The 22,970-nt window shown below is 44.6% G+C and overlaps 2 protein-coding genes across 4 annotated transcripts in view; one reads left to right on the top strand and one right to left on the bottom strand.

Moving 5' to 3' along the window:
* The first annotated feature begins 3,077 nt into the window (after window positions 1–3,077).
* Window positions 3,078–10,431, top strand: si:dkeyp-92c9.2 (uncharacterized protein LOC571482 homolog). 3 transcript variants are annotated; one of them, XM_068711347.1, is made up of 2 exons: window positions 3,078–3,346; window positions 3,892–10,431. In XM_068711347.1, the coding sequence occupies exon 2, from the start codon at window positions 4,046–4,048 to the stop codon at window positions 5,045–5,047; it is 1,002 nt and encodes a 333-aa protein (XP_068567448.1). In that variant the 5' UTR covers window positions 3,078–3,346; window positions 3,892–4,045; the 3' UTR covers window positions 5,048–10,431. The 3 variants fall into 3 exon arrangements, with proteins under 3 accessions (XP_068567448.1, XP_068567447.1, XP_068567449.1); XM_068711346.1 differs by having other exon boundaries at window positions 3,078–3,310; XM_068711348.1 differs by having other exon boundaries at window positions 3,078–3,310; window positions 4,009–10,431.
* A 7,375-nt stretch (window positions 10,432–17,806) lies between these two features.
* myo1g (myosin IG) overlaps window positions 17,807–22,970 on the bottom strand; it is a 42,419-nt gene continuing 37,255 nt past the window's right edge. Inside the window, exon 22 of the mRNA XM_068711349.1 lies at window positions 17,807–18,477. Coding sequence (XP_068567450.1) covers window positions 18,315–18,477 — 163 coding nt within the window. The 3' untranslated portion in view covers window positions 17,807–18,314. The remainder of the gene's footprint in view (window positions 18,478–22,970) is intronic.

Raw genomic sequence — 22,970 nt, forward strand, 5'->3', positions numbered from 1 at the left:
AACACATGATTGCTCCCGTAGCTGTGCCTACAGTGTAGAAATGTGATAGAATCTGAATTGTAAGTCGCTTTGGATAAAAGCGTCTCCTAAATGACTGTAATGTAATGTAATGCGATGGACTTATGAAGACTGCTGTATGTTAAGACCCACGTGACGGAGGCTCACTCACTCCGACCTGCAGTGAAACCCTCCCAGATGTGGGTCACTCACCATCACTTCCTCATAATTACATATTTCCCTTTTCAATTGGATTTGATTCATCAAGTTTTATCAGTCCCTAAGTGGTGTTACAGACACAAAAGCTTGCTGCTTACTTGGCCATACAACAGCACAGGGACGGCACAGCAACAGTGAGTATAATAAAGATATCAGAGAGGCGTATGGGCAGCTCATGAGTCTTACAGGACATTTAATGTGACATTTGCGTGTTAATGTTCTTATAAATCAACCTGAAGCTTGGTTCTACCTCCCCGTGTGCTTCTGAGACAATATTGCACAGCTTCTTTCAAGCCATCACGGCGTCATCGTGCCACATGCATTCTGCACCATGTGCAGTTTATGTTGCTGAGAGCGTTCATCAGACAAGTGCTACTTTGTGCAGAGCTGGCGTAAAGATTCGTGCAACATTTTTACTCGCCAAACAACAGATACTGTGCTGCTGCCGCTGCACTTAACATGGCTGCTCACCGGTTTCAACAGGTGACATGACAAAACCCCAATCCTGGCTTCTCTTCATTGGCTCCCTGTTTGTTTTAGAATTGATTTTAAGCTTTTACTGATCATTTTTAAAGCACATATGGGTCTGACCAAAATATGTAGAAGAAATGTTGACCCCTTATGAGCCAGCTCGGAGCCTTAGATCCTCAGGTGGGGCCCTCCTGGCTGTTCCAAAGTCGAGGCTGAAAACTAAAGGTGACTGTGTTTTCTCCATCAGGGCCCCTGGTTCTGGAACGACCCGCCTGAGGAGATATCAAGATATCAATATCAACCAAATCAAGTTGTCGCTTTACTCCTTTATTTTTGTTGTTGATTTTATTAAATTATTTAATTAAATTCTTTAGTTTTATTTATTTCTTAGTTTATTTTTATCATATCAATTGTTTTTTTTCCGTTTCATCTATTGTACTGTTTTATCCGAGTCTAACCTTAGTTGTCTTGCTTTGTTAGGCCTCACTGTTGAGCTTTCTGTTATTGTTATTATTGCCTTGCTTTTTGCTGCTTTGGTGCTATATAATATAAAGGTGCTATATAAATAAAGTTATTATTATTACTATCATCATACCACCACTGAGATAAGATAAGGTGAACGTTATTGTCCCAGTGGGAAGTTTGTCTTGATAATCACAGTGTTTGCAGTATAAAAAACACTGCAAAATGACAACAAATGCGTTCATCCATCAACTAAACAAGCCCATGTTCATCAGGAAAAAGTGCACACATAGTACAATAAATAACAGTGATCTGTGACAAGAAGACAGATAGGGCATTCACATATTTCAGCCTAGGTGTTGTTATAGCGTTCTGTTCACTCTTGGCAACACTTAGTGATGAATGAGTTGACATTGAGCTGATTCAGTGTGTTCAGTGATATGTGGGGCTGCAAGGTATTAAATGTGGGACTGAAATGAACAAACTACAGTCTTAGATCATTACACTATTGGTTGCATCGTCACTGCCTCTGTGGTGTCTGTATGCAAATTGGTTCGGGTCTAACTGTGGGCCTTCCTCAGCCTGCTCACCATAATTCTTTCCATACATTTCATCACCACAAGGGTCAAAGCAACCGCTCTGAAATCATTATATTCTTTAGAGCAGGGGCGATGTCTGCATTTTTCCACATTGCTGGTACAATGTGAGAGTGTGCAGACCTCTGGAAGGGGCAGGTGTTAATTCTTCTTCATATCTTTGATGCAAATGTTGTTAACGGGGACATTTTTAAAAACAGTCTGTACCTCTTTGGAGTCGATTAAGAGCCTTTCGCCCCAACAGTGGAAGTGTTTTCTCAAACGTTGATTTATGTAACCCATTCGGTTAGCAGTGTGCTATTGGTCCCGTCCACTGTTATCTATGTGTTAAAATTTGTATTTGTTTTCTCTTATTTTCAGGTTCAACTGGAATTTTTGCTCATATCGCATCATATCTTCATCAGCAGGTGAGAAGACGTCTCACATTGGAGTCCTTGAGGTGCTGAGAAAGAAATGAAAAATTAAGTTCAATGACAACCGGGTTGTTGAAGATGATGTGATGTGATCGAAAGCTCTGAAGGAGCTGGTAAATTACCTTTGTGAGTTGTGAGATATTTTTTCTCAACATCTCTTATGTTCTTCAAAGTCTCATTTAATCTCATTTTTATTTATCTATTAGCAAGTGGATTTTAATTTAATAATTAGTTATGAATTGTATTTTAATTTATTACTGTTATTACTATTATATACTTGTTAAATTGTATTCAGCTTATTTAATTTAATTAAATTTAATTAAATTAATTTAATTTAATTTAATTTAATTTAATTTAATTTAATTTAATTTAATTTAATTTAATAAGATTAATTCAATTTATTAAAATGTGTGTGTGTGTGTGTGTGTGTGTGTGTGTGTGTGTGTGTGTGTGTGTGTGTGTGTGTGTGTGTGTGTGTTAGGAGGCAGCTGAGCCCCCGTTAGGAGGAGTCAGTGTCGCGGGGAGGCGGTGTGTGAGGAGCCGCTCTGTGCGCTCACTGGCTGCTCAGCCTCTAACGTGAGGAGAGCCCGTTCAGAGGTCGGACCGCCGGGACCGATCACTGGTCAGTGGGCGAGTGGAGAGCTCAGCGTGCGGATACAGAGCTGAACCTCAAACCTAGACCTGGAAACAGAAGAGGAGAGAAGTCGGAGGAGCAGACTGCACGCTCGGATCTGAGACGATGGAATGCATTGAAAGGACTCCGACACAGTGAAAGTTTGCACCTCGGACATGGAGACACAAACGAAAAAGCAACTAATCACAGCAATCGCCATCATTCTCGCCTGAGGGTTCGAGGTGCAGCGGAGGATGACACCTGCACCCCGCCTGGCGAGGACCGACGCGTTGTTCCACACTTCCACATCTCTTTGAAGAAGAGTAGGTCCAAATCTTCTGCTAGAGGGACTTTTTTTTTTTTTGCCTCTAATTCTGCAAAACAGATCGCCATCCTGCTCGCAGCCACCTCTGGGTACATCGGCCGTGGCTGCAGGAACAGCGCGTTTCTTTTGCGCTCCTTTATATCTTTGCACCACTGTGGACTGCGGCAAAAAGAAAATAAGAAACATCTCGTACCCGGACAACTCGTACGCACAGGTGAGAATCAGAGCAGCTCCGAGGACGACAGTGATGGTGATTAATGTTTTTTTTATTTTTTTTATAATAATGTGCGTAAAATGTGTTGTTTACGCACTATTCACCAGCTTGGCTCCTGCATTTAGTCTTTAGGCGAAAGATAAGTCCCTTTAATAGTTTTAAATCCAGGACTCTTTACAGGTTTCAGAGAATAGGAGCTCGAAGATTAAATCGGACTGTTGATCAACCTCTTAAAACCCGGCTTTACCTGTTTATTTCCCCTTAAATTGTCTGACAGTATCACACATTCTGTCTTAAATACCAGACTGCATTCAAGTAGAAATGCTTTTATATCATTTTATTTACGCACATTTGCCCAAATATTCAGTCTGATGTCTTTTTTGAAACTTTGGGATCTCTAGAATTTAAAATAAAGTCAAGTGGTTTATTAATCACGTTTGGCTGCACAGCATGAACCTGTAATGGCCTGGGGCAGCACTGAAGAGGTTAATATTTGGCCCATATGGATTTAAAGTGAGATTAGATGTTATTATTTCACTGTGCATTTAAATGATCTCCCCCTGTGTGTTTTAACGTTGCAGACATGTCTGCACTCATCTCTTCTTCGTGCCGTTTCCCCGTCGAGAGTTCACATCTGCTGGATATTAACAAATAAAAAGAGAGCTTTGCTTCAACGACGTCCCCTCTCCCCACAGCAGCAGTAAAGCGGCATAATCTGCGGAGCTCCGTCTCACCATGGGCACTGTACTATCGCTGTCCCCTGGCTCTCGGAAGTCTGGCTACTATGACAACCGGCCGGGCTCGCTCAGCCACTACCCGAGCATCAGCAGCCGTTCCCTCAACAGCCAGAAGGACCGCGGGCTGAAGAGGGGCCAGTCCATCTTCCTCCCGGCGCTCACGTGGAAGCGGCTGGTGGCCTCCACGAAGAAGAAGGGCAACTCTAAGAAAGGCGGTCCTGTTGGCCTCGGGGACCCTCTCAACAACAACAACAACATCAACATCTACCAGAAGGACCCCCTGTTGCACCTCAACCACGAGAATGTGAAGAAGTCTCTTTCGTGCGCCAACCTGTCCAGCTACGAGGGCCCAGCCGGACTGGGACTGGGCCTGGGCCTCGGCTACGGCCTGGGCATGGGCATGGGCCAGGGCCACGGATGCGGCTACGGCAAGCCCCAACAGCTCTCCTCTGTGAAAAAGGTCCCCCAGGGGACGTTGACCTCGTCGTCCCCGAAGCGTGTCATCGTCCAGGCCTCCACCAGCGAGCTCCTGCGCTGCCTGGGGGAGTTCCTGTGCTGCCGCTGCTACCGCCTGAAGCACCTGTCCCCTGCCGACCCGGTGCTGTGGCTGCGGGCCGTGGACCGCTCGCTGCTGCTGCAGGGTTGGCAGGACCAGGCCTTCGTCACACCGGCCAATGTGGTCTTCGTCTACATGCTGTGCCGCGACGTCGTGGACGGCGACCTGGTGGCGTCGGAGCACGAGCTGCAGGCCATCCTGCTCACCTGCCTCTACCTGTCCTACTCCTACATGGGCAACGAGATCTCGTACCCGCTCAAGCCCTTCCTGGTCGAGGCGGGCAAGGAGGCCTTCTGGGACCGCTGCCTCGCCATCATCAACGCCACCAGCGCCAAGATGCTGCGCATCAATGCGGACCCGCACTTTTTCACGCAAATATTTGCCGAACTGAAGAGCGAGGGCGGCTGCGGCCCTCAGGACTACAGTCGGGTGCTGGATCGGTGAGAGGAAGTTTGGCTGACCGCATGCCTTTTCGTATCCTCATGCACATGAATACTTGCGCACACATTTGTCTCATACAGATTCCTGTCCCTGTTGTCCTCCTTCAGGAGCAATTAAGGCGTATTTTGACGGAGTTATGTAGACATATTGAATCATTCCATCTGTGTTCATTGCCATTGTCCCGTCCATCCAGATAGAAATAACGAGCCCCCCCCCCCCAAAGATAATTGACAAACAGAAGCTCACAGCTGTTTGTTTTTTTAAATACCCACCTGAGTTTACTTGAATTGGGGAACCATTTGGTCCACCTGTCCCTTCTGTGTCTGGTCCCAGTCGTCCCAGCTGCCAGGCCTCCCAGCATCTTCACCCACCTCTCGGACAAGAAGACGCCATCGTCGCTCCACAACAGTCTTTTTTTATTCTAAAATGTCCGAGTGGATCTACAGGAGAATAAAGCAGACAATATAATCCACAGAGGCCGAGTTACATTTTCCAGGACGACGCGAGGAGACATGTTGACATCCGCTGCTGGCTAAGCCCCCCACCCCATGTGCCAGCAGTGAAAAGTGACTCAGAGTGACGGGGACAGCTGAGAGGTCCATGTTAGGTCCTGCTGGTCCTGCTGTGCGCTGTGTAATCAGTAAAGCAAAACGAACAGGCAGTGCTTTTTGGAGCCATTCTCAGGGTCATCTGGCCTGAGGGGACTGTCGCTGTTTTTTTCTTTACTCACTCAAATCTGTCTCTGTGTCTCTCCATTTGATCTCAGGAGTGCTTTCTGGTGGAAGCAGAATTTCTGATTGACGTGGCTTGTGAACGTGTGTGTGTGTAGGCATTGTGCAGTGGACGGCAGCCAGGGTCATCAGCTGTTTACTCCATCCTTTGTTCCCCGTGTCTTGTTGACAGGGCACCCACAGGCTGTGGTATTAATGAGATTAGCAGATTACCGCAGCCCCTCCCCTCTCTCAACCTCTGCCCCCCCTACTTGTCCAGTCGGCAGCCCTGCCGAGCTAATCCAGGTCAGGCTGGACCGCGCTGGACCGTAAACGCACACACACACACTCACACACACTCACACACACATTTAAATACCTTGTCGCGTGCGCTTTATCCTCCTCGGTGCATGAATGAAACGCAGAGCGACACACGTGTTGCAGCTCAGGGGTCCAAGTTGAATGGGGATTCTGTCGTTGTCGCTTCTGAGTCTGTCCCACTTCAGTGCGAGGCAGCTGCGCTTCCTCATCTGCCATCAAGAGGTCTGTTTTCTCTCTCATCCCTCCCTCAACTCCCGCCTCGTGCTCAATTATTCCCTTGAATGAACCATTGGCATTTGTGCTCGAATGCCTTTAATGATCCATTTCCCGTGTGTTTTCAACGTGCGTTGTCAGAGGTGGTCACAGATGAGCTCGTGGTTCATCTTTATGGATTTTCCGTTTGGAGCAAATCAGATTAAATATATTTTCAACTGGATTATATGCGCCCAGCCATCCAAAAGTTGTTTAGATTCCTGCTGCCAGAGGTCATGGAAGTTTACAGTTCATGTTTTGAGGTTTATAGCTCAGAGAGAGTAGATAGAAAAATGTGGGGGAAACACAAATTGGCAGCTAATTATGCGCCAGAGTGGCTTAAAAAGACCATAAACAGTTCAACTGCGAAGGGCATGTGGTCTTCTTTTTTTTGTTACCCAGTTATTTAAAATAAATAGGAATAAATGTATAGATTGTAAACAAAGAAAAAGAGCCATACCTGTGTTATAGGGCAGTGTGTGTCAACCATTTTGGCTTGACTACCTCCTACCCGTCATTGTTGGTTGCATACGTTTACTAGAAGTTACTAGTTTAACCAAAGAGGGATTACTTCCAATGGGCAAGTTAAAATGAACAAGTAAATTAAATAGATTTTTTTTATTTTAAGCTTTTCTCCTCCCCTGTGACCCCTGTTGCGTGTCCCTCCACACAGTTTGGGGACCCCTGATTTACAGAAGGAAGCTGTTGGTTGAGGAAGCGTCTTCATGCCCACAATAGCATGTGGCAAAGTCTTAATCTCATTGTGTTGGGGCATCTAGAGGCCCCACCTCACCCACCCCACTCCTCCACGTGGCCGTCCTTCTCTCACACTTTGCTACAGTATATTCTCGATGATGATAGACAAGCGTCCTCATAAGTTCGACCTTTACACACATGTGCAAACAAACGCACTCTGCTCCACATCCCCTTCCTTGGGTAATCCAGTCCTAATCCTCCCACCCAATCAAATAGAGAGAGGAAGCGAGGGATGAAAACATGAGGGAATAAGTAAAGCGATTCAGGATCCGATGAGATTTAAGTGTCACACTTCCACGGCAGCCCTTCAAATCCTGCTCTAACAAACCCGAGGCCTTCAGAGACCCCAAAGCTCAACCCTGCTGCCCCACTGCAGCTCCCCCGGGGATTACTGCCTCACTGCCCGCCTGAGGGATCTGGCATGGGCTGCAGTCAGTCAACCAGAGAGGAGTGATGGTGGTGAGTCACGCTCAGAGAGTCTCCTTTTCTGGAGTTTTGACTGGCAGCCATTTTGGGATTGTTGTTGTGGTCAGTGCAGCTCTCTCTCTCTCCCTCTCTCTCTCTCTCTCTCTCTCTCTCTCTCTCTCTCTCTCTCTCTCTCTCTCTCTCTCTCTCGCTCTCTCTTTCTCTCTCTCTTTCTCCCTGGCCCCAGCTTTGACAAGGACACTTGTGTCTTGACTCAACCCCCCCTCCCATCCGCCCTCCGTCCTCTTCCCACCCCTCCAACCCCATCTCCACACACACTCAGCTGTTGTTCCCGCCTGTTTCATTAGATTTGACACCCCACACCCACCAACCATTGTCAGGACGAGGAAGGGCAGAATGGGACCGTTTGTTGGCACTGGGTTGGTTGTGTTTGTGTGAGAATGTGGGTCAAAGTTAAGGGTATCTGCCTCCACCATGCGCCTCCTGTAGACCTGGACGTTAATTGAATCAGAAGATAGAGTACAGCGCATGCAAGCGCTGATGATGTTAACTTCTGCCCTCACATCGGTGACCGACATATCCGCTGCAGGTTTTCTTTCAGCAGCACGTTGTGACCCTTCTAATGAAAAACAACTCTTGTGGCTCTTTCTTCATGCTAATAATGGCACAGACACCGAGGAACCGTGTTAATTTAGGCCTAATTGAGCTTTAACGCCATTTGTCAAATGAGATGTAATCTGGTCTTTACCAAGAAGGCGACTGTTCCCTCAGTTCGGTGTCTCTGTCCAATCACGAAGCTGTTCCTCCAATCGTTTCACACAGATAGCGGAGCGGCTCCCAAGCCAATTAACTTGCATCCCAACATCGGACCTCTAATTCTGTTCATCCAATCAAACCCCTCGGCGTGAATCCCGAGCTCTATGTACCTGACTGACAGACACATGATGCCTGTGACATCGCTGTGGATGATATTTGCCTCTTGTTCGCTGACTGACTCCAGCTATTTGAACAAGATTAAACAGGAGTTTTAGTGCAAACTGGACCTTATCTCTGTAGATGGGACCCTCATTTAGTACTTCAACTCTGCTTTGCAGGATATTTCAGATGGGCCTTGGACCGGTTCTGTATTAAGACTTTTGGGTTTGTGTGAACAATGTGATAAAAGATTTAATGGATAAGTCCGGTGTTACTCTATTTTTCGTATTGTCAACAAGCATTAGACGGTATTTTGTACTTTTAGACTTCTCCACCCTGTCTGTGTTTTCGGCCACAAGCCCATTTGTTCTGACTAAAGAAAAACCTTTTAAAACAAATCATGAATGTATAATTGTGCTTTATAAAAAAGGCCAAGTGTTTTCCTAAAAAGCTGGCCACTGTAGATTTTAGCAAACGTTACTCAAACAGGAGTAAAAAATGCATTTGTTGGGGACTATTTTCAACTGCGGATGAATACACATTTCGTTCCCTGAGTATTTACAGCAGTAGGACGCTCTATGCGGGATTGTTTGAAAAAAAAACTAAAGTGCCCACATTCATCGTAGCCAAGGAACATGTCACCCAGCGCAACAGTGTAGCTCATTGATGTGTTTTGAATACTTTTTGGACAAAAAAATGAGCTATAGCACAGAGAATTAAGATATATCCGGCTTTAAACACACTGATAGTGTTAGTTAAGTTCTTCTCATTTGCTTTGCTGACAATAAGAAATATAAAATATTGCAAGACTTTTCCTTTAAGTCGCCACAGCTCTATGAGTTGTGTTAAGTTATTTCAGTATGCTGCTGCTGCTGCTGCTGCTGGAGGTTGGTGTGAAATTGATTTCAATGGCACACCGTCAACTGATGATGTAAATATGAGGGCGTGTAACAAAAAGAGCTGTTAAGAAAGAAAAATGAACAAAAAGAGATAGTCTTTCTGTGTAGTAGCATGCATGCAAACCAGGTAGTTTAGAAATGTTTTCTTTCTCTCTTTCTTTTTTTACATCTGCTTTTGTTTGATTTTTATAATGTGATGTTTTAAATGAACGATTATTTCTTCAGTAACTTAAAACTGGATCTCTTTTGAGTGTTCCTTTATAGGAAACATTTCAACAGTATTAAAGTCTCTCTTATGACAGCAGGTGTAACTATATCAACATTATGGTGGTCTGTTCATGTTTAGAAACAATAGAGACAGAAAACTAAATAAATGGTCGACTCATAATTTCTCAGGCCTGGTCCTGAAATAGCAAAGCATGCGAATTCATACGAGCTATGACATGAAGTTATAACTTAACATGCTTTTATTTTAGACTCAACTGTCTCACACCAGACTTCATTTGCTAATTTGCTAATTTATATGTGGCCATGGTGTGTCATCCACTGCAACGAGAATATCACCGACCAGAGTACAGTATAGAACCGATCAAGCTAGTGGCTATCAATAGCCTTTCTCATCAATGCACCAGCTGCTGACACAGAGGCAGCCATTGTTTCTGTAGCGTTTCGCCACAGGCAGCTCCAGCTCAGCCTGCATCCTCACTGATTGTAGCTTCGCCTCTCGATGTGAAAAGCTTTTCAAATTTCACAACTTTGCATTCATCACAACACCTCGTCCGTGTTGCGTCAACACCGGACAGATGTTAATACAGAGATAAATATATAACTGTCTGGTGTCCATCAACTTCTCCTCCGCCCACGTTTCCATAGTTACCTTCCTCAGCCATCATTGTAACTGTCACACCAAAATGAAGCGGCACATCACCTCGAGTGACTTTTGTAAAGCCACTAAAATGTGTGTGTGTGTGTGTGTGTGCGTGTGTGTAGCTACAAGTGAAATACTGTTGATGGGGAAAACTTGAAGAAAAACAAATGTGACTGTTTCATTTATTTTGTTTTTGTTTGTTTTCCTTTTTCATCATGATGATGTTTGCTATGTTGATTATTTAATAAAGTATTGAGTTGGAATTGAGTTGTTTCTCTCTTTTCCTGCACGTGCTACATCTGCGAGGCTCACACGCTTAACTAAAAACTGCCTTTGTTCTCCACACAGTGCACATGAAATACTCTCCGCCTGCTATCCCGCTAACTTAAGACTGGCAGTAAATCCATGCGGGACATAAAATAGCTTAATGCACAGCCACACAATAGACCGGGCGCTGCAGATGGCCTTTTGGCTTCCTGTCAGAGAGGGGGGGGGGGGGGGGGGGGGGGTGGTTGCGCTCCATCTGAGCATGTCTCTGCAGTCAATCACCACCCTCTCCGCTCCGACCACAGGTGGAAATACTGTGATGCTGCCTTCTGCTCAGCAACAGTCCCCTCTGAGAGGGAAGCAGGTTTTATGTGCACATTTAGTGCCGTCTGCCTCAGGCTGCCCACCACTGTCACTGAGTGTTGTCTTATTTCTATACATAAACAGTTGTGTATCTAAACTGTGCTCTTGGTTTTTCTCACAGCTCTTTTCCTCACCACAGTTTGTTCTCTGCCAATGGTGGAATGCAACAAAATACATTTGCTCAAGTACTGTACTTGTGCACTGTACAAATTCAAGGTACTTGTAGTTTTGCTACTTCATACTACTACTACTTCACTACATTTTGGATGCCAATATTGTGCTTTTTATACACTCCATTGATTTGGCAACATTAGTTACTTTGCAGATTCAGAATATTAATACAAAATATGAATCAACTAATAAATAACATAAAATAATACAAATTATACCCACCTTTACCAGCTGCAACATTAAAGTGATGAACACATTGATGCATCATTAATTCTAATCCAGTAATGTTATATGTAGTAATTCTAAAAGGGGTCATTCCGCATAGTGAGTACCTTTACTTACTTAAGTAAATTTAAGTACTTTAAGTACCAATACTTATGTACTTTCAGCAACAACTATGTCTTTAAACACAGATTGATGCATTTATATACTTTTCATACAAGCTAAATATTTATATATAAGTATTTTGCAGAACAAATGTTGAGCTGCTCTGAATGAAATGGTGATTACAATTATGTTTTCAAAAGTGTTTGGGAAAATGTGCTAAAGCAAATGAAAAAAGCTGTTGGCAACTATCTGGGTTCACACAAACAGCTGCACATAGTCTAATATACAGGTCACAAGCCTATAAAATACCACAAACACCCTAGAATGAAATCACAGGGGTTTTCAGTTTCAACAGACACATTTTGCTTATATCATATAACAGATGCATGCCATAAAACTAAGACTCAAAAAGGACTTTTCAGTCAAAGCAGCTTATTTGGCGAGTCTGTCTCTCTCTGTCTGATGGCATTGGAAAATGATTATTTAAATGCCATTTATAATCTGTTCACAATGACGGAGTGAGAGGACAGCGGGGTAAAAACCATATGCTGCTGGTCGGAGCCGGGGTCAGTGGCGGAGGCTGGGGACTGAGGGAGGTGAGGGAGGTGAAGCCTCGGGACGCTTTGATTAAATGCGATGAAGAGGCATCGCTGCAGATGGCTGCCACAGTCTGATTGAGTCCTCTCCAGCTTTCTCCTGTCCTCTGAGGACACAAATCACCCAGCTCTCCGCCTCCTAGTGTCACACTTTTATACTGGTTCAGTGTTCCCAGTGGCTTTCTGAAAGCCTCCACTGCTGTTCGCTGTCTTTTATCAGCCCTCTGGGAGCATCAAAAAAAAACTCTGTCAATGCTTCCTGGCATCCAGAGACGTTATCAATTCAAGCTAGTACTTTTCTAGTTCAATCTCACCACTAGTTACTGCATATGTCAGCTTTAAATTTCCCAAACAGCAATATCTGGCAGCACAATCTTTAAATTGACATAGTAAAAGAAATTCTGAGTATATCTATTGCCTCCACAAGGCTGTCAACATGGCGGTGGCTCGCAGCTAACAGCGCTAAGGGTGCAAACAATGGCAACAGTGCATAACTAACAGTGTATACCTGAGGGGGCACCAGACAAGCGAGCAGGCTATGTCAACAAGGCACAAAGAAGCTCGGATAACAACACACACTCAGTGCAAGAATGACTTCCTTCTCTGCTCACATTGACATTAATTTGCAAATAGTTGTTTGATGCTATATTAATGCTTGGAGAGTCAAGAACTTTTGTGTAAGAGTGTAAGTGTAAGAAAATGGCTTAAACACTGTTTATCTGCTCCAACTTACACTGCAATCGTTAGCATGTACAGCTAACTAGCCTACTACCCACATTCGTAGCCGAGCAACCAAGGTCAACGAGCCTTTTCTTGAATACCTACAATGTTTTACGAGGTTACAAGTGTATGTTTAGAAAGTTTTGTTTCTTTGAAACAAATAAAATCATTTGATATCGGGGTCAGTCCACGTTGTGTTTCATGGTACAGTTTTAGGACCTTGGAGAGCAGTAGCCTGCTGTCACATCCTGGCTGAGTGGACAGATGGTTCACTCAGCCATGCACCCATAAGTACTGAGCGAATGACACCGCCGGAGGGCACTCCAGAAGACTCTACGGGGATGACGAATTCTGTGAAGAGCAATCAGAGGTCCCATTAAAGCCTCATAAAGTGCTAAAACTAATAGTCAATCTTATTACCGCAGTAATTAAGTAAGTACTGTCGGCTACTTAACTAAAATGTTGAGCCCTTCGTACTTTAGTCCTTTTCCACTCTAAAACTTCTTCTACTACTTTCCAGTGTAGACTAGAAGACATCAAAGTACAGATACGTAACTAAAAACGAATATATGTTAATCAGTGAGCTTTAGAGGTGTTCCAATTTGTATGCTAAGCTAAGCTAACCAGCTGCCAGCTGTGGCTTCATGTGTAGCATACAAACATGAGAGTGGTATCAATCTTCTCATCTAACTCTGCAAGGAAGTAAAGAAATGTACTTCCCAAAATGTTGAACTGTTGATGTTAAGTTACATTTTGAGTGCGGGACTTTTACTTAATAGAGTACTTTTAGAGTGTGGTATTGCTACTTTTACTCAAGTAAATGCCTGCTAACAACCCACCATTTGAGATGCCTGAACGTGTTTTTACATGCTAAAAAGATTCAAGTGAGAGCGCTCTGGTTTCTCAGATATTTCCTTATTAGTAAGCATTCAGGGCTGAAGGCATGTTGATTCAGAGCGAGCCAAAGTAAAAACCAATCTCCCCCCTCATGTTACTGTAATCTCCAGCATGTGACCTCCCCATGGCCTGATGACGGAGGGATGCTGGGAAAACCTGCGGCGCTCACCAAACCAGTGGCCGGTCTGCCCTGAGAGGATTTAGAGGGGGAAAAACAACACAGCAGCTCTGGGACACATATTATATTCCCACTGGTAAATCCTCTCCAACTCATTACCAAATCCTCGCTGCAGGGCTGCTAATCTCTAAAGAGAGGCCGACCAGGTGCCAGTCCTTTTTGTAATGGAATTGCACGCCGCTTTAAGTGATTGCATCAACAGTTGCCGGTCCTGATGAATTAGATTAGAAGTACAGGAACCCTGCTTGTACAGCGCCGCGAGAAAAAAACAAGAAAAACTTCATCGCAATCCAAACCAGACGTCAGATGAAAAGAATTGATTCACACGCGTCTACGTTCTGACTACTCGACTGATTGCAATATTTACGTCTGCAAGTCAGTCGGCTTTTTCACTCGCAGGCCTCTCGCAGCGAGGAGGGGATGTGATGGGAGCTGTCAGAGAAGAAAATGATTGGGAAACATTATGTGGGAGAAAAAGCCTGGCAGCGGGGAAGCGGATGTGGATGTGACGAGGAAACAATTGGGGGAATAATTGTTGCACAAGCTGCCATCAAACTAAACCCATCAAAGAATATTTAAAAAAAACAAAACAGAATGATGAATACATCTTGAGGGTCTTTGAAAAAGTGTCTGCTTTGGCGAATCCAGATGTCCTCATTTGATCCGATGATGAGCGTGTGTGTGTGTGTGTGTGTGTGTGTGTGTGTGTGTGTGTGTGTGTGTGTGTGTATGTGTGTGTGTGTATCAAATGATCAGTGGTGGGAAGGATATGCTTGAATTTGCATTGATCTCGCACTTCATTTATAAATCACATCTTTTTATGCCAGTGATTAAAGGATTACAGACAAACTCTCCATTTCTGATTGATATATGTTGGCCCAACACACCACAATTGGTGGAGCTGTAAGTGGAAGAAGAGCCGTGGCATCCAGTTAATCATCGAGCAGTTGAAGGTCTCTGCAGAGCCTCCGCAGAGGACGGACTAGAGGCCGAGGATGAGACGCTGTCCGTGGCATTTAAATAAACAAATCCCGGTCATTTGCTTGAGGACGAGTTCCCTCTGCAGCCGTGGCGAGCACTCAAGACTTCTGACTCGATCAGGCCACAAAGCGATGCCAGCCCACCCCCTGGCTTTAAATTAGATCCACAATTCACTTTCTTTTGCCACTAAACACGACTTGTTGTCAAAATAGGGCATGAGAGCGAAAGGGGCCGAGGGCGGTTATTTCTGCCGGATGTTTCCTCTCACTTCACTCTCTGACTAATGAGAGCTCAGAATAAGTGGGAAAACCAAAAAAAACAGAATGCAGAATGAATGTGTTGCTGCACAGCTCCTGACTTCGGTCACCTAGTTTATAGGACATGAAGACAAAGGGCATTGTGGGTAATGCAGGGACATTTTCATAGACATCAATAACACACTAGTGTCCTGGTTATGATCAGGTTTTTGAAGTCTCCAGTGCTGAATGGAGTACTCTGATACATAAGAGGATTTTTTGGCATGGAAACACTATGTATTTGGATTTCCGATCCTTCTTTGCCATGTGCACAGGTGTGTCTTTAGCTCCAATCATGTAGTTAACCAAAATCAGACCTGCATTAAAACAAAACCATGGGGCTGCAACGGTGTTCCAGTGAGACATAAAATACAATCCAGGACATCCAGCTCTGGGAATTCAAAGGCTTCTCAGGCACACTTCAATTTCACACCAGAAACCCGCACTTCCTCTTCTCGACTATGTTATTTATATGGACTTTTGTTTCTAGTTTCCCCAGTATTGTCACTCATTGATGAAAATACAATTGAGGTTTAAGGGGTTGGGATTCCATTTTCTTTTCTTTCTATATTTTGCTTCCACATGGGACCGCTGCCTCAAAGTATCGACAAGTATGATGTCCAACATCAAATGGATTAGAAGACAGGATCTGTTCTCTGTTCACACAACCAGGCCCTTTGACTTCCTGCAGGTCGTTCACACGTCCATGTCACCTGTTTGGCGAGCATGGTCACATTGCAGCCATATGAGAATCGCTAAGAGTTAGAGGAATAAAAAGGTGTGAATTGGTGTCAAACCTCGTTCGGGGCCCCCAATCTGGGTGACGCTTGCACGCTAAATGGAGTGCAGCCTTGTGCTTAGACAGTACCACCGCCACTTCAAAGGAGAAAAGGGAAGTTGTGTTAAAATTTGCATATGAATGGTTTTAGCTGGTTTTAAACGGTTCTTAATGTCGTATTCTTCAATTCTTTGCAAAATCAAATGTTTTAAGTTCCTACATTGAGCACAGATTTAAAACAGATAAACCTGAGCCAGTGTCCATTGTCCGAAACATGATTTTAACACATGGAAGCACATGACGATAATATTTGCATATATGCAGACAGAGAACCGGACCACAGCAAATATAGAGACGAATTTCGACATTTTCACAGATCCATATTCACCATCCATTAAAAACATGATGCACATTTCTTTTCTTCTTTTGCAGTTACAGTTATTTTGAGTTGCAGAGTGTTGATTGAAGAGCTGCAGGGCTGTTACGAAGTGTTAAATTGACGCCTATAGGTGTGAATGCACTGTGCTTAAACCCAGCACAGTGTCTCAGAGTTACATTAACAACGTGATGGTCTGTTTCCCCGTTATGCAAAAAATAAATACACACATCTGCACACACACACAAACTCACAGAGGTTTGGGGAATCACAGTGTGTCAGAGAGCCAAGTCACAGTGAGGGCCGGCCGTCACTAAGTCGCACTAACAGGTCACTGCGGAGAGAGATGGGAGGAAAACGGGCAGCTGACGACACAATTAAGCTCTCAGGCTGAACGATCGAAGATACCAAGAGTTTTAGTCCTAACTGGAATATCAAGCATTTGATAAAAACATGATGCTGGTGTCCAGTAACTTAATTCATACATAATAGTGGATATCGTCCATAAAATCAAGCGTTTGCCATGAAACAGGGGAACTCCACTGATTGTCCTCATCAAAGTGTGTTTACAGGTGTTGGGGAGAGCTAGTCCTACTTCATATGACGTGCGGAGGGATCTGTGTGAAGTCTGATGGAGGTTACGATAGATCGTCGGGCAGCGAGTCTCGCAAATCAAAGAAAGGGAAAGTTTTCGCAAATCTAGGGTTGCCATCTTGTTTTTTGCTATTATTCCCACTCAAAGTTTAATTTGTGTGAAACATGTGAATAGTGGACAAATATGGGATAGTGTAATTGCTAGGCTGTTTAGCATTTTTGCTAATGTAAAAAGAGCAACAAGTGGAAAAAAGTAATTAAGTTGGCGACTGACAAATAACCATTACACGACAGTATTCACCTTTTAGTTTGCTAACATTAGCCTCCATACACTGTTGAAATAGCTCTCCAAGCTAACAGTCAGTGAGCATGTTAGCTAACGCTAGCTCAGTTTCTAACAAAACAAATTCACACATCTTATTCAGGGACGCATTTCTATTTGTGTTTCTACCACAGCAGAGGAGGGTTGTATGACACTATATGGGAGTCAGGTCTTAACATAGTGAACGCAACCAATATTGTATTGAACCTCCACTGTGTTGAGGCAGAAATCTCACCGGCAGATAGCAACACTTCAACATTTCTTTGACTTTCTGTTCGACCGAAACCACGTTGGACATCACCCACTCCTAATCGCAGCGACTTAAGCCCCCGTAAATCCTGTGAAATGATGTCTGCTGCGTGTGTGTTTATCAACCCAGCTGATCTGATCCAGAGGACACCAAAGGGACAAGAGAGGAAACAGCTTTTACGTCACAGAGTCCAGTTGCTGCTGCTCAGAGGACAGTTAGGATTGGACGTCACCTCCTGCAGGCTGGAGAAGCGTAACATACAAAACACAAGAGCTTTAGCTGATGGAAAATTGACCGTATTCGCACAGGAAATCCTCTCGCTCACAGAACACCTCAAGGCTTCTGACCTGTTCCATTTATATTTTCATGTCTTCCTTCAAAGGCCCAAAGCACATTTGAGAAATACATTCTAATCACTGTATAATGTAGACTTGTCTACAGCATTTTGTATTTTCACGAGGCAAAGCATTAGGCAAAAATCAACACACAGAGAGCTCGCTTAAGTAAATCTTGAATAATTTATTTTCTTCTCGTTTCTCTTTTTACTACTTCTGACATGGAATAATTGTCACAGTCTGCATTTTTATTTTTAAGGGAACAGCATGAGACAAGGCAAACTTGTTCTCATTTCATAAAAAATCAACTCAATGTACAAAAATATATCTGGAAGGATTTCTCTTGATTGCTTTTATGCATTTCGACATACAATTTGTCATCCAAAAAGTGCATTTACATCTGTTTTTGTTCCATCTTGTCTTGGAAAAATACCTTCAAATATGTTATGCAACATTAAAAGCAAAGACAGCTTCGTGTCTCTCTCTACAGCAACATAATTTCTCTCTTCAACACTTTTGTAATTGTCCGGTGAACATTCTCCTCCTACAGCTCAGGATTAAGAAAACGGACTCTGCCCTCTGGGTTGACATTTCAAATATTCAAACAATCTTTGCTGGATAACCCCAAACGCAGCGCTGCAGCGGTCTAGTCGAGCTCCTGAGGTCAAGTTGTTAGTTAGCGGGGACGAGCAGGACGAAACCGTCTCGGCTCTTCTTGAAGTCCGCGCAGGTCTGGCCCGGTTTGGTTTCTACGGTGACACTCTTTGGTTTGCCCCGCATGTGAAGCTGCAGGGCTGAGCGGTAAACCTTCACAGGAAAGTGGACTTTTCTTATACTGAAAGAGAGAAAGACAAAACATACATTTTTGTATTATTATACTTGATTCAAAAAAAAGAAGTGTATTCCCACAGCCTCTGAACTACATGCCTTTCCTTTCCTCTTAACTTAATCCTCACCTTGTTTCCTAATCCCGAATATTTAATGTGTGTCAATGAGATCAGTGCGCTGACGGATGACAAGTGAAAATAGGGACCTCGTTTCAACTTTTGCTGCAATTTTAGACATTTAAGTAAGTTTAAGTAAGAGCATTTTATTGGGAAATTCACCCACTTAGAAATAAGAGATAAAACCGTGTCAAAAAAACATATACTCTGTGGGTCTAATAATGCAGCTCAACATCTGTGAGTCTAATAAAAAATAAAATGTGTTGTTTTATTTCGCCATTGCCGTTGTTTACAGAGAAGTTAACAATGAACCAAAGCACTGCCAAACTGGAGCAGTTGTGTTCCTTCAGGCAACCAAATTCCCCAACATTGATATCACAACAAGAAAGTGTTTGGTTCACTGCGTCAATCATCCGTCACGTATCCACAGCATCCAGGTTCAAAGCATATTAATCCGTTAAACCTGACAGGTGTGTGTTTGAATGCCTTATCCCATCTTTAACCCTGGAACTTCTCCACATGGAGCATGTTATTGATCTCTTCACACTTCCTCCGTGCCTAGCGATGATTTTGACTGACCACGGTCACGTCCAGAGTGCAGGGGGTTGTGGCGTCTCACACACACACACACACACACACACACACACACACACACACACACACACACACACACACACACTCCTTCCACCACCACCCCAATCCCTCTGCTGACAGCTGGGATAAGGAAGCGTGGCTCTGCTTGCTCGACAGGCCGGTTGCTGCACAGTCAGCTGAAGATGATCCACAGTGAAGTCGCTGCTTCCTCTCTGCCCCTCGGGGATCCTGCAGCCTCAGCCTCAGCCTCAGCCTCGGCGACCCCGCAAACACAAGCTGGCTCTGCAGTGTGCATACAAAGAGGCTTACACCGGATCCACCTCCGTCACGGCCCGAGGCCCAGGAGACCATGAGTGCATAGTTTGATATTCCCGGTTCTGTTGTGGGTGTATTCAGATTGCCGTTTGTCTCTCCGTGGACGCACTTTGTTTTAACTCAATTTGGTGGCATTACAAAAGCCGATGCAGAACAATATTTGCCAAGCGGCTATTTGTAGAGGCCTCTGAATGTCGATGATGTGACTGATAAGCAGAGCTGGCTTATGCATACAGGGCCACCTTTGGCAACTGTCTCCCCCCCCCCCCTCTCTCTCCTTTGGCAAGAACGGACCAAGTGCACTGCCTAAAACTGCTAGTGTGCTATTCTCCCCCAGACAGACTGGTCCTCTTCCAAAAAACAATGGATGAAAATCAGACGATGTCCCGCTTTTGAAAAGGTGAACTTCATTCAAGCAGATTACATAATGTTTTCGCCGTTATGCAATAGTGCTGGCACTATGATTATGAAGTAGAGAGCTACACCAGGTGAGAGCATCAGACGGACACAAATAGAGACAGGACTAAAAGTTCAAATGTATTAAACATACTCTGAATGATGACACTGTTGCTTATTAAGAAACTGTAAATACTGTAAAACTGCAATTAATAGCCCGGGCTTTTATTTGCTTTGGACAGGTTTATTTAAACCAGTATGAATATTACTTGTTTAAAAGTTAGGCTATCAAATTACATATCCATCAGGAATCATTTATTTGTGCCGAAACAGTTGGGGACACCGTTTATGTTCTAGCTAGCGAGGTAACGAAAACAGGCAAATCCAACAACACGGTGCAGGTGTCTCTCTTGTTTGCCATGCCGGTAAATCTGAGAGAATTATACTTTGCAGGAAAGTTTGTTCAGAACAAGATACAGTAGGTCTAAGAGACTAAACATCCATGGGGATTAATAACAAATTACCAGAACATCAGTTTGTGTACAGGAAGCTGATGCATTTCAGCTTGAACTTCAAAACAACAGTCTGTTTAAGGTGTCACATTATTTGCTTTCCTGGTGCAAAAAGAACTTGAGTGACTCAAGTCACTGCCCGTTTCCAAATCCGTGTCGCTGTTCATCATCGTCGTCATCCGACAGGTGTGGCCTCGCTCTCCATTTTCCGCTTGGCCCCTCGTCAGCCTCGACCGTGGCCTCGCTGAACCCCCCTAAACCAGCTGTCCTGCCCTCCTGCAGCAGGGACGAGCCCCAACACAGAAACCCAGTGACCTCCGCTGCGTTTGGATCTTGTGTGTGATCGTGATCTCATCACACTGGCTACCACAAGAGGAACCCGACACCGGCAGAGTGTGTCGAGGAAGGCCTCCGGCTGCGCCCCGAGGACAGTGGACGATCAGCTGTGAAGGCCTGTGGTTCAGCAATGTGCACCGGAAGACTGTGGAGGCCGAGATCGTCCAAGGCTACGATTTAATACAGCCGACCATCACTCTCTATGTGAGGGCTTTTCTTCAAACCACTGAAGCATTTAAGCTCAACGTACAGCAACACAAAGGTTTTTGGCTACCATGACTTTTTTCGGAGACCGTCTTCCCCCCAAAAGAAACAATAGCGTCTGTCATTTCTCCAAATCTTTCTGACATACTGATGGTACGAATCTCAGACACGAGGGTGGAAGTTTGTCGTTGAATCGCTGCCAGACCTCTCGGGGAGGAGGTTGGGGTGGATGTTACCGGACACGGCGGTTTGCATCCTATCACCATCCACCAACCTTGACCACCATAGTTCCCTGACCTAAACCAAGTCCTTTTAGTAGCCTAAACTTACAGTAACCCCAAATCAACCTTTGAGGTGGATCACATGAAAACGGCACTCACAAATGTCCTGTATTTTACATTTAGATATGAGGACTCCCTGTCATTTTGTTTTACAATTCAGCTTTTGTACAGATAAAACAAGAGAGGTATAACTAGTGAGCTTTAATTAGTGAGCTTTAAAGGTGCTGAAAGGTGGATTTTGTTACAGGTTGACAGAACCAGGCTAGCTAATTACCAGTCTTTATGCTAAGCTAAGCAAATCGGCTGCTGACTGTAGCTTTACATTGACAAGACAGAAATGAAAAGGGTATCCATCTTCTCATCTAATAAGCATATTTCATAAAATGTAAATAAATCAATACATTTAACAAAAAGAAGAAAAAAAATGGTCGCTGTCTCACACTCACCTGTGGCTTTCCATCCATCAGAGCCCCTCCCCTCCATCCCACAGCCCCCCTATTCTTCCATCCCACCTGACTCGACACCCACTCCTCAACACAAGCCTGCAATTTCCCCCTCTCAATCTTAATTAGCACTTCCCCCGGCTGCCTGGCAACCATCTCTGGGGCAACGGCAGCATCTGCAGCGCGCCGGCAGCGAAGGGGGAGGGGGGGGGGTGACGTGGGCCGAGGCCGCTCAAGTTTTCGAGGTGCGAGGTGGCGGCAGGCGGACCATCACGGGGTCCGCTTTAGCGTCACAGCATTCATCATCCATTCAAATTACCATCACCGTCATCAGAAACCGTGCGCCTATCTCAACCAGCTGCCCCCTGCGTCTTGAGTCTCCTCAGGGGGGGCATTCTGGGAAAGAAAAAATGAGTCATACTGTAACAACAGCAGAGCTAACACATGAAGAGTGGCTTCTGTAAACGGTGCAAATATGCTTTAAGATGCAACACTGTGGTCCTGTGCACGCACATGACTTGAATCATAGATGTGTGTCATCAAGTGTGATGTACTTTAATAGCACTGACTTCAATCATTTCCTCAGCGCTGATTAATTCTGAGGACCGCCGACACGTTTCTGAACAGCAAAAATCAGTTTACCAGTGAGAGAGCTCACAGAGGGAGAGCCGAGCGTCTCAACAAATTGATTATCAATGGGGGGGAAGATCGATCGCTGTCAGGGGGGGGGGGTTGTGCAGCAGACATGTTAGTGACGGCTTTTGAACTCATCACCTCGCTCCAAGCGTTAGCTGAACTCAAGAAAGATAAGAGATACAATCCCTTTTACGGACAAATTGCTGTGTGGCGCTCGACACTGCGGTGAGACTGTTGTGACGAATGGAAATGTTGCTGAAGAATCCATTTGTTGCACTCTTGAGGTGGATTTTAAAAAAAGGCAGCGTGTGTGCATGTGTGTGTGTGTGTATGTGTGTGTTTGAATCCACAAAGAGGCCTTTTTGATGCCGGTGCAGTTTCGAGGTCAGTCGTCGCTGACTCTGTGAGAGCGCCCAGGAGGCTTTGAGGCGCTCGAACAAGAAAGTCCCCGAGATTTAACAAGCGAGGCACCAGTCAGGACGTCTTTATGAAATCTGCTCCGCCGGAGTGTCTTTGATGTAAACGTGTGGGAATGAGCTCATCGGGAAAATAGGATGTGAAGCGTTCACTGTCTGTGTAGTCGTGCGCTACACGCCACCCATCCCATCATGGTTTTTTTTGTTGCTCGACTACAAAGGGTTGGTTAAACAGGAAAAAGCAGAAAATC

This window comes from Cebidichthys violaceus, unplaced genomic scaffold (genome assembly GCF_023349555.1).
Source record: "Cebidichthys violaceus isolate CVI_PGR_0920_01 unplaced genomic scaffold, fCebVio1.0.p SCAF_16, whole genome shotgun sequence".
Taxonomy (NCBI): Eukaryota; Metazoa; Chordata; class Actinopteri; order Perciformes; family Stichaeidae; genus Cebidichthys; species Cebidichthys violaceus.